The sequence below is a fragment of the Vigna radiata genome, chromosome 6 (assembly GCF_000741045.1).
Source record: "Vigna radiata var. radiata cultivar VC1973A chromosome 6, Vradiata_ver6, whole genome shotgun sequence".
In the NCBI taxonomy this organism is placed as follows: domain Eukaryota; kingdom Viridiplantae; phylum Streptophyta; class Magnoliopsida; order Fabales; family Fabaceae; genus Vigna; species Vigna radiata.
In genome coordinates this window covers 23,526,998-23,539,509 of record NC_028356.1, presented here as the reverse complement: position 1 = coordinate 23,539,509, position 12,512 = coordinate 23,526,998, and the positions used below count along the sequence as shown (strand labels likewise).

Sequence of the window (12,512 nt, the reverse complement as noted above, 5' to 3'; positions counted from 1 at the left end):
AGCCATGGCAATCTTCCATCAACTCCTTTTTCTCATGACAAGTTGTTATACAATTCAGATTTCAGTGGAATCCTACAAAGATGCATGCATGCTTTCAATCCAACTTAGTTCACATAATCAATCTCTTTCCAACAGATGTCTTGTTCATGAATGATCAATCAACTAAGCATAGATGTAAACATGGCTTTAACAATTCTCACCAAGCAAGTGTTTCACTCAATCACTCAAGTGTTTAGGAGGTCACTCTACTCTCTACTGTTCACATGTCACATAAAACAATATTGTCATTCATCTAAACCAATCAAAATCTTCACATGCATATGTCATCACAAGGACTTTTTCCAAGGCTTGTATTGTGGCTGGGCTATCAAGAAAAATTGATTTTTCTGGAATACAAAATCCTTGAGTTAAGAGAGTTTAAATCATTATTCAAAGTTCAAGCACACTCTCTTTTTAACCAATCTCATTCATTCCCAACTATTTCCCTTTTTTCCGTTTACATTCAGTTCAGTTTACATGCTTTTTCTCTTTTTCTTCCTTTCTTTTCTTTCACATGCATTTTTCTTTTTCATTCTTTGGAACTCAATGCTTTTCCTTTCTTTTGCCTTTTACTTTCCCTATTCAACCCCAAACTTGAACCTTTTCAACACATATAATTATTCTCAACCCTAACTCAAGGTAATTCAATTTAAACAAGGGTTTTCATACTGTTTAAGGTCAAGGTTCAAAAAGGGTATATCATTTAAAATTCTGAGTGAAAATTTGGCTAAGTAAGGGCTTTCCAAGCATGGCCTTGATCATATGATATACACATGCAATTCAATCAATTATCAAGATTAAGTCAATACCATTCATGATTCCCTGTGAACAGTGCAAACAACAATAAAACTCTGAAGCTCAATACCTCACACAATCATGCTTTCTCACTTCTCATTCATGAATCCTGCTTAGCATCAAAATCACAATCTTGAATCACTTACTCATCTGTTCACATAGCTAGTGAACCATAAACCTGGATATCAACATTCACACATTTTCAATCATCATCCACAATCAATCATCAATAACAAGTAACTCATCATGCAATAATATTGAACCATTATCCGAATAAGTGTACAAGCCAAGCATAGACTCAAACATAAATGTAACCTACATTACTAATTTAAAGTGATAAAACTTGGATTGCCTCCCAAAAGCGCTTGTTTAACGTCACGAGCCTGACCCAAACCTCATGGATCCACCAACATCAGTACAGTGGAAAACTGCTCCACTTCTCCTCCTAAATAGTTTTTGAGCCTCTGACCATTTACAACCCAATTTCTCTCCTTATCTGTAGTCTCCAATTCCACAGCTCCGTTCGGATATACATGCTTTATCACAAAGGGTCCCGACCATTTTGATTTCAACTTCCCTGGAAATAACTTCAACCGTGAATTAAATAGTAGCACCTGCTGTCCTGGAGTGAAAACTCTCTTTATCAGCTTTTTACCATGATAAAATTTCACCTTTTGTTTATAACTCCTGGATGAATCATATGCATGTAACCGCATCTCTTCAAGTTCTAACAACTGATTTCTTCGTTTGCTTTGAATTTCATGAGGATCAAAATTTAAAAATTTCAAAGCCCACAAAGCCTTATGTTCCATCTCTACTGGCAAGTGACATGCTTTCCCATATACCATATGAAAAGGTGATAATCCCATGGAAGTCTTCATAGCCATCCTTTACGCCTAAAGAGCATCATCTAATTTCCATGATGACTAACATAACTCAGATCACATCACTAAACTAACTATCCCTTGTTACACATGAGAGTGCATATTGTTGCCTTCAGTTGTCCCATCCTCCATTCCTCTTCGTATTAACAAGTCAACTTTTTCTTCAAGCTGATTAAGTTTGTTTTCAATATTTTGAAGTTGACGGGTAGCAGTGTTTCTCTGTTCAAGTGTGACAGAAGTATTTCCGTGCTGATATAATAGATTTTCTTCACTCTTGAAGCACCATCCTAGCGGTGTTCTAGTCAGTCCAAATGAAATCAGAGTATTCTGATTTATCATGTTTGTACAGTTACACCTGGACTTTCTTTGTCCTACCATGGTTACTCCTTGCTCTTCAAGAATCTTACTAATCAATAATGCATAAGGTAAGTAAATTGATCTATTCAATGCACTTTCAGTCATATGGTCTTTCAGTACCTTTATCCAATTGGTGGGGATATTATTTTTGGGCACATATAGCAGAGAGATGTCGTCAATTGTCATCCTTGAATCAGATATCCTTCCAGGAAGAATTACAGAGGCCAAAATGAGAGCCATTACTCTTTCTTCTATTTTAAGCCCTTCATGATCAAAGTTCCTTATAGCATAACGGTCATCAGGTGATCTTAGCCATTCTTTGTAGATGTCTTTTTTCCTTAGTAAACTATCTTCCTGAGATAGCATTAGATGAGTGGGCTCATTTTCAATTGTTAGACCAATCGTATCAAACCAGGTATTATTATGAATCACAATGTCAACACCTTTAACTCTGGAGCGAATGTTTTTGTCTACCGGTTTCAAGTTGTGATAAAATACTTTCACAAGGTCGGGGTACCACCAGCCCCTCAGTTGAACCAAAGATGAAAGATCATGAGATTGCAACCAACTCGAAAACATGAACCCTTCTCTTTCAAATAGATTTAGATCAATGAACTTTGGTGTAGTAATAATCTTTATAGCTCAATGAGTAAATCTTTCTTGGACATCATCATCGCTTATCCATCTTGTAGGATCAGCCCCTCTTTCAGCAGTTGAGATGATTTTGAATTGCTTTGATGAAGATGAAGCCATTTCAAGAGAATAGTTCCTCCTCAGAGTAGACAAGGGTTTAGGTATAGTTGTGTGATATTGACTTTGTGCTAGACATCAGACCCTTTTTAAGACTCGGATATGGTATGAAAAACAAAACAAAAAAAATCAAATTTCGACTTCAAAAGCAGAATTTTAATAAACACATACAGAGCATAGTCGAATGAATTAAAATCATAGTCGACTAAGACCCATGAAAAGCAGAGTTTCACATACAATCAATCAATCAATCAATTACACAGACAATATAATCATATCATCACATAGCAACAACCAATGCAGTTCAGCTATAATGCAGTAAATTGATATAGATTTTACCAGTTGTAGATTCTCAAGATTTGATCTTAATCCAGATTGATACATCCTTGAGATCACACTGCGTCAGCTTTAAATCCTGCAAAACTAATTAAGATTTGCTTGCTGGTACCCATTTAACTTTGGGTCCATATTTGTCAGTTCTTGTTACTTGTTCCTTTGGTTTCCAAACATATAATTGTTGAGGAACAACAACATTTCTATAATAACAGTTTCTAATAGTATGACCAACACAATTACAATAGAAACATGCATTTCTAGCAGGTTTACTTAAATCAATAAATTTCCTAGCATTGGTTATGTTAGATTGAGCCTTGAAATCTATTCCTTATCTGTAAATTGCTCTGCCAGATGATTTTAAAACAACATTTAAATTGTCTCTACCTTGTGTAAACATAGCTAGAGTGTTAGTTAAGTAATCTATCTTTTCAATGTGAGTAGGACAATTTTCACAAACTTTTTCAACAATAATAGTTTTAACTACAACATCTTTAGCAGATAATAAGGCTTCATTTAACTCTTTTTCTAATTTCTCATTTTCTGCAACAAGGTTATTCATCATGTATTCATAATCTCTTCTTTCAGAGTTTAGTCGATTAACCTTATATTGCAGTCGCATAACTTTGTTACCAATGAGGAGCATTGGTAAATCTTGTAGTAAACTGTTTTGATGATGCTACAAGAAGTTTAACCTGAAGAAGATATTTGAGATAGATTTTAAAAGCAATTTGTAGAATATGAATGTAGCAGGAAAGTCCTCAAAAATTTGTAAAACTTGTATTTTAGATAATATACTGAAATAATCAATTATGAAGAGGAATAATAGATTATCATGAGTCTTTCAGGAATAATCGATTATCACTCAAAATAATCGATTATCACATTTTGAAAAACCTGTAACGAACTTGAATAATCGATTATCACTTACAATAATCGATTATTGTCAGTTGGGACTTGACCTTTGATATTTAGACTGGCTGATTATATATTGGACTTCTGAGAACTTCAGAAGTAACATTGTTGAACAGAAGCTTTTGCAGAATACTGTTTGTCAGAGGAAGTTTTCAAAAGCATTGTTCAGTTCCCTTGCTTGGTCTCGTGAATAGGAGAAGCTCGCGTTTCGTGTGTTGATAGTTGGAGCAGTTCTCTTCGAGTTAGAAGGGTGCTTTGCCTGGTCTCGTGAATAGGAGAAGCTCGTGTATCATGTGTAGATAGTCGGAGCGGTTCTCTTCGAGTTGGCAGAGTGTTCATCTTCCGGTTTGTTCGTCGAAGGAAGGTTCATTTATCATGTTTTATTCACTATTTTTTGTAATATATGAAACTCATTTTTAGTGGAACTGTTAATCACTTTTTATAGTGATTAACGAATGGACGTAGATTCTTTTGAATCGAACCAATATAAAATTTACTTGTGTGATTTTTCTACTCCCTACACTCTTTACTTTTATTTGCACATTAACTGTTCGATAAATTTTCTCTTAGAAAATTTATTTCTGAAAACTGACCATTTTAATTTAAAAAGTGACCGAACACGCTTTCCGCTACTTTAAGTTTTATTCTGCTGCGCTATACTCTCCGAACGATAGCAATTGTTCCAACAATTGGTATCAGAGCTTGCTTTGATATTCTTTCAAACTTTTCGAAAATGGCCGATCATCATAATCAAAATGTTGTATATGCCGAAGGTGCTTCTATTAATAGACCACCACTTTTTACTAGTGATAATTATGCGTTTTGGAAAGTCAGAATGGAAATCTTTATGGGGTCTATTGACAAAGGCATCTGGGAAGCAATATAAAATGGTCCTTTTATTCCTAAAAGTACAGTTGATGGTGTAGAGGTAGAAAAACCATATTTTAATTGGACTGTTGAAGAAAATAGACGAGCTCAGTTTGATATTAAAGCGCGTAATATTACTTCATCTACTATTGTACTTGATGAATTTTATAGAATTTCAGTGTGTAAGACAGCACAGGAAATGTGGGAAGTCCTCAGAGTCACACATGAGGGTACAAAGGACGTGAAACGCGCAAGGAAGAACACTCTCATCCAGGAGTATGAGATGTTCAAAATGCAACCTGGAGAAACTATATCTGATGTCCAAAAGCGCTTCACTCACATAGTGAACCACTTGACTGGTTTGGGTAAGACTTTTGATACTGATGAATTAAATGTCAAAATTTTGAAATCATTGGACAGGTCTTGGCAACCAAAGGTGACTGCCATATCGGAGTCACAAAACCTCTCTCAAATGACGATGCCAATTTTGTTTGGAAAACTTCTAGAGCATGAGCTTGAACTAAAAAGATTATCTGCTGAAGAAGATCAAGGTAAAAGGAAGACACTAGCCTTCAAATCCGAGATCTCAAAAGGCAAGAGCTCTAAAAAGTTTGAAGATGATGATTCTGATGATGAGGAGAACATGAGCCTCATGATAAAGAAATTTGCTAAGTTTATGAAAGCAAAAAGTATGGACAAATTTCGTAAAGAAAGGAGAGAAAATCAATAATCTCCTTCAAGTGTTAAATGCTACGGATGTGGAGAAAGAGGACATATGAAAACTAAATGTCCAAAGAGCAAGAAAAGTGAAGAAAAGAAGGAAAAAAAATTTCCAAAGAAAAAGAAAGCTTACATAGCTTGGTTCAGATGAAGAAGCAAATATATGTCTAATGGCTGACTCTAAAGATACTGAAATCCAAGAACCTACTAAGTCAAAGAAGTCATTGTGGTATCTTGACAGTGGATGTTGAAGACACATGATCGGTGACAAGAAAAGGTTTATGTCTTTTGAGAAGAAAAAGCAAGGATTTGTAACTTATGGGGACAGCAACAAAGGTAGAATCATGGGAACCAGAGACATTGGAGGAGGAAACACATTGACTATAAGAAATGTCTTGTATGTTGAAGGCCTCAAGCACAACCTCTTAAGTATAAGTCAATTATGTGACAAAGGTCTCAAGGTAACATTTGAAAGTGATAAATGCACTGTTTATTTTAAAGATTCTACTGATATTGCTTTGCAAGGTGTTAGGCATAACAATATTTATCTAATTGATATTGAAAGTGCATCTAGTCATAGTATAACATGCTTAGTTGCTAAAGAGGAAAATCCTTGGTTATGGCATAAAAGAGTTGCATACATTCATATGCAACATTTGAATAAACTGATTTGAAAAGATCTTGTGATTGGTTTGCCAAAATTAAAATTTGAAAAGGACAAATTATGCACTGAATGTCAAAAAGGTAAACAAATCAAATCTTCTTTTTCATCCAAAAGCATGATTTCTACTTCAAAACCTTTAGAACTTTTGCATATGGACTTATTTGGTCTGCCTAGAATTAAAAGTTTTGGTGGAAATTACTATGCTCTTGTAATTGTTGACGATTATACTAGATTTACTTGGACTTTCTTTTTAACTTTGAAAAGTGAAGCCTTTAAAGCTTTTAAATCTTTTGCTAAACGTATTCAAAATGAAAAAGATTTGAAAATCAAAACATTGAGAAGTGATCACGGTGGTGAATTTGAAAATGAATCTTTTGAAAAATTTTGTGAAGAATATGGCATTGCACATAACTTTTCTGCACCTAGAACTCCCCAACAAAAGGGTGTTGTTGAAAGGAAAAATATATCATTAGAAGAATTAGCTAGAACACTTATGAATGAACCTAATGTGCCAAAATATTTTTGGGCTGATGCAGTTAGTACTGCTTGTTATGTGTTGAACANGATGCTTATTAGGCCAATTCTAAAATTAACTCCTTATGAATTGTTAAATGGTAGAAAACCAAATGTGTCTCACTTGAAAATTTTTGGATGCAAATGCTTTGTCTTAAATAATGGTAAAGATAATCTTGGTAAATTTGATGTAAAAGCTGATGAAGCAATTTTTCTAGGATATTCTTTTACTAGCAAAGCATATAGAGTATTCAATGCATGTTGTCTTTGATAAGATTGTGGACCTTGAGGTAAATCCTCTTGAGTCAAATAAACCTATTACAGGTGATGAGGATTATTTAAGGGAAGCTCTTGAAGAGATGTACCTAAACGAGAACTATCCTCCAGAACTTCAAGAAACACCTCAAGCGGTTGATCCTAAAAGCTATCAACAACCAAGAGGACTCTCCTTGGACAACATCATTGGAGATATTTCAAAAGGGGTAACTACTAGACATAATCTTAATAATTTTTGTCTAACTGTAGCTTTTGTGTCTTAGATAGAACCGAAGAACATAAAGGAAGCTCTTCAAGATGATAAGTGGTGCATTGCTATGCAAGAAGAGCTAAATCAATTTGAAAGGAATGAAGTTTGGGAACTTATTCCTAAGCAAGATGATTATCAAGTTATAGGAAAAAAATGGGTATTTAGAAACAAGCTTGATGAGGATGGAAACATCACAAAAAACAAAGCAAGGCTAGTTGCAAAAGGCTACTATCAAGAGGAAGGTATAGACTATGATGAAACATATGCACCGGTGGCTAGGTTAGAAGCAATTAGATTTTTACTTGCATATGCATCTTTGATGAAATTTAAACTATATCAAATTTATAAAAGAAGAAGTGTATGTTAGTCAACCTCCTGGTTTTGAGGATTTCAAATATCCTGATCACGTTTATAAATTGAAAAAGCCCCTGTATGGTCTTAAATAGACACCTAGGTCTTGGTATGAAAGACTTAGTACCTTCTTAATTGATAATGACTTTTCTAGAGGAAAGGTTGATTCAAACTTATTTATTAAGAAAGTAGATAAACACATCTTGATTGTTCAAGTTTACGTAGATGATATTATATTTGGGTCAATTGATGACTCTTTGTGTAAAGAATTTGCACAAATTATGCAAGGTGAGTTTGAGATGTTGATAACGGATTAAAATACCGTTATTTGATATATGATTTTGATACTAAAAGCACCCTTTTTGACTTAGAAACTTGCTTGAACTCATATGTTTTCAGTAAATTGTGTGAATAAGAGAGTTGAGGTTGATTTTAACTGTTTTCTAAAAAATTCCCTTTGTTTTAACAGAGATTGAAGCAATAATGGAAGAAGAAGTGAAAAGCCATGAAGATGGAGCTCAAAAGGGGTCAAAAGGGCACCGAGAAGGGAGAAAACTCGAAGCCCAAGCAAGCACCAAGCGATAGAAGCGCAAAATTTGTGAGAGAAAATCACCGTCCTCGCCCAGGCGACGAACCCGATGCCCGGGCGACGGACGTTCGTAGCCCAGGCGCCGAAAACTGGCGCCCAAGCCTTACAAAAGCCTTGATTCACGCCCGGTAGAGCTCCCTACGACGCTTGAGCGTGATTTGACGTTGATCGAGCCCTGTTTCTGCTCTGATTTGATTATTTTGGACCGGGCTGCACTTTGGGACATTTCTGGCATTATTTAAAGGACCCTGGGCTTCTAGGTTTTGCATCCCTGGCAGAAGCAAGCATAGCAATACACTCCTAGCCAAATTCTTAGTCGTTTCATTCTTTCTTTCTTCCATTGTTCATTGGGTTCCACAATGTTTATGGGGAACTAAAATCTATATGTTGTTGGGGGAATGATGTAACCTTGTAAACTCTCTTGTATTTGAATTTGTTCTTAATTCTATATGCTTTATTTCATTAATTGTTAGGGTAATTTATCTGCTCTTACTGCTTGCTTATACAATAGCTTGATCTGTGAGTTGAATGAGTGCTGACAGGTTCCTTTCAATTCAAGTCCTTGTTAAATTACTCCTAAAGGTTATATTGCTCAGACATGAGGGTATGGGTCTTAGTCGTCTTAACCTTCTAATCTTCACATCTTTTTACCGGGAATGCTAGGAATCTATGAACTGGTAATTAGGGACAAGGTTGTTTACCGAGACATCGGGTTTAAGTGTTTTAGTGAGGGACGCTAGCATTAGTGAATAAAGAAGAATGCTTATATACATGAGAGGGAATTTGGTGAAGTCTAACCCCAACAACATAGCCATCTCATATAAATCAACCTTCATTCATCTTTGTGCTGTTTTGCCATTAATCACTTTTACTTTGCTTTATTTTATTTTATTTGCAATACAAACCATGATCTCTTTTTATTTTTAAGTCTTAATTAATCCTGTTTTCACACAACTGTTCATCGCCGAGAGTCCTCTGGGATACAATACTTGGTCTTACCATTTTATATTACTTGTGCGACTCGGTACACTTGCCGATTTGCCCCAACATATGTCTATGATGGGTGAACTGAATTTCTTTTTAGGATTACAAATAAAACAAATGAATGGAGGTATTTTTATCTCCCAAACAAAATATTGTAGGGAAGTTCTTAAGAAATTTGGTATGGATACTTGCAAAGAAGCAAATACACCTATGACAACCTCATGTTATTTAGATAAGGATGAATCTGGAGGAGTAAATAAAACTATGTTTAGAGGTATGATAGGATCTTTGTTGTACCTAACTGCTAGTAGATCAGATATTATGCAAAGTGTATGTGTGTGTGCTAGGTACCAAGCCAATCCTAAAGAATCTCATTTGATTGCTGTCAAGAGAATCTTGAAATACCTTAAGGGAACTACTTCTTTTGGACTTTGGTATCCCTCTGATGCTTCACCTAGTTTAATAGGTTATTCTGATGCAGATTATGGAGGTTGTAAAATTGATAGAAAAAGTACTAGTGGAACCTGTTATTTTCTAGGTTGTTCTTCAGTGTCTTGGCACTCAAAGAAACAAGCGTGTGTAGCTTTGTCTACCACTGAAGCTGAATATATTGCTGCTGGCAATTGTTGTGCCCAAATTCTGTGGATGAAACAATAACTGGGAGATTTTGATATCTTCCTTGATCATATTCCATTAAAATGTGATAATACTAGTGCTATAAATCTGACTAAGAATCCCATAATGCACTCAAGAACTAAGCACATTGAGATTAAACATCATTTCTTAAGAGACCATATTCAAAAGGGAGATTGTCAAATTGAATATATTGATACCTCACATCAATTAGCTGATATTTTCACAAAGGCACTGCCTAAGGATAAATTTTATGAGCTTAGAAGAGAGCTAGGACTGTCTTAGGGTCAAAGCTTATGAAAAATTTTAAGTTTTCACAAAATTATCATTTTTAATCGATTATCACAAGGTAATAATCGATTTTTTGTTTTGTTTTTAGGAATCTCTTAATCGCAAATAATCAATTATTTCATAGCATAATCGATTATTCAAACTCAAATATGGAAAATTATGAACAGATAATCGATTATCTTCAAGCATAATCGATTATTGTGCAATTTCTGGTAAATGACTGATGAACTGATAATCGATTATCACTAACAATAATCGATTATCACGTGTACAGTTTCAAAAATAGAGCCGTTGGAGAGCTCTATAACGGCCATACACAGCTATAAACGACTAGTTTTCTTATTTCCCTTATAAATAGCCTCCTATAATCGATTAATGGACACTCCTTTGCACCCAGAAACTGCTGAAATCAAATCTAAAGAAAAAATTTCTCCATTTCTCTTCACTTCCATGGCTGAATCAAGAAGACATCGCCGTAGAGCTGCTGGTGCATCTTCTTCTTCTCAACCACGTTCTGCAACCATTGATGGGTGGATTTCGGATCAAGAAAAGCATGCAAATTATGTAAATTCTTGGCAAGAAAGGAGAATCATAGGGGTAAAGTATATTCGCCTTGATTTTTATTGTTTCTATGGATTTCAGTTTCCGGATCTTTTTGCTGGTCAAGGTCTCACACATTTAGTGGAGCAAAAAGGTTGCATTTATCCCAATCTCATTAGAGTCTTCTATTTCAATTTGAGATATTGAGACGAGATTATATCTACCAAAGTAAAAGGCGTCCGCATAATTTTAGATGATGATGTGTGGACCAACGTTGCTCAACTTACCATCTGGGATGATGCAGTAAAAGTTCATCTTGGAATTCCAGACTTCAACCGACTGTTGGCTTTTCAATCTTTCTTACGCCATCCTGAACAGCAGACGAACCGTAGGCAATTGCTTGTTGGTGGTTTCGAGGTGGAAGAAAGGATGATTCATTATTTGATTGTATGGATACTGTGTCCTAGAGCAACCAACCATGCCCAATGCTCTGAGCAAGATCTGCTTCTTCTGTATGGGATCTTACATCACATACACATCGATTGGCCTGCTATTATTGCTGACACCATGGTAAAAGCTAAGAAATCTTATTCCTATCATTTTCCTTATGCTCTTCTCATCTCTAGAATTTTAGAATACAAAGGTGTTAATGTGGAAGGAGAACATATTCAAGCAATTCAAGCTATTGGTTCTGAGATTGGAGACACCACTTTTCATCAAATGGGATTTGTTACTCAGGGAAATGCAATTATTCATAAAGATGATGATCATTCAGATGCTGGTGACGAAGATGACATGGATACTCACATGGGAGAACCAGTTAGTGCTACTGCTCCTTCTGATGCTGGTCCATCTAACATGCCCTCATCCTCCTCACTTACCATGGAAGAACATTTTGCTATATTATCTAAGTAATTAGAGGATTTGAGTCTAGCACAGAAAACTCACTTTGAAGAAATTTATGAGTGACATCACGCTCATGACGAATACGTGGTTGATCAATTTCTTGATCTTGATGTTCGCCTCGCCAACATTGAAACTCATCTAAACATTCAACCACCTGAGAGATCCCTTAGCCCTGAGTTTTAGAGATAGGTTTCTATTTAAGTATGTTTTGTTGTTTGATTGTTGATGCTTTTATGATTTTGTTGCTAGTATGTTTCTCTTTATGATGTTAATGTACTCCTTTCCTTTATGAATAAAATGATCTTTTGTTTTTCATACATACATTGCTTAATTAAGGGGGAGATCATATTAAGGGGGAGATTTTTCCATTAATCTCTTTGCTTATGATCAAAAAGGGGGAGAAGTATATTTTTAGTGGGAGAAGTATATTTTTAGGGGGAGAAGTATAATATAATTTGGTACAAGTATTGCTAACTTTGTTGTTGTCTATTAGCTTGTATGTTTTTGCAGGAAAGCCAAAGTTGCTTTTAAAACTTGAATTTTTGATCATCATAAAAAAGAGGGAGATTGTTACCAATGAGGAGCATTGGTAAATCTTGTAGTAAAATGTTTTGATGATGCTACAAGAAGTTTAACCTGAAGAAGATATTTGAGATAGTTTTTAAAAGCAATATGTAGAATATGAATGTAGTAGGAAAGTCCTCAAAATTTGTAAAACTTGTATTTTAGATAATGTACTGAAATAATCGATTATGAGGAGGAATAATCGATTATCATGAGTCTTTCAGGAATAATCAATTATCACTCAAAATAATCGATTATCACATTTTGAAAAACCTGTAACGGACTTGAGTA

The 12,512-nt window shown here is 35.1% G+C and overlaps 1 protein-coding gene across 1 annotated transcript; it reads right to left on the bottom strand.

The window, feature by feature from the left end:
- Positions 1-1,229: 1,229 nt before the first annotated feature.
- On the bottom strand, positions 1,230-1,721 carry LOC106763586. The gene has a single exon (XM_014647758.1). It carries the CDS (start codon positions 1,719-1,721, stop codon positions 1,230-1,232), a length of 492 nt encoding a protein of 163 aa, XP_014503244.1.
- Positions 1,722-12,512: the final 10,791 nt, after the last annotated feature.

Excerpts from the sequence above, each read along its gene's own strand:
- LOC106763586 (XM_014647758.1), bottom strand. The coding sequence starts at position 1,721 with ATGGCTATGAAGACTTCCATGGGATTATCACCTTTTCATATGGTATAT.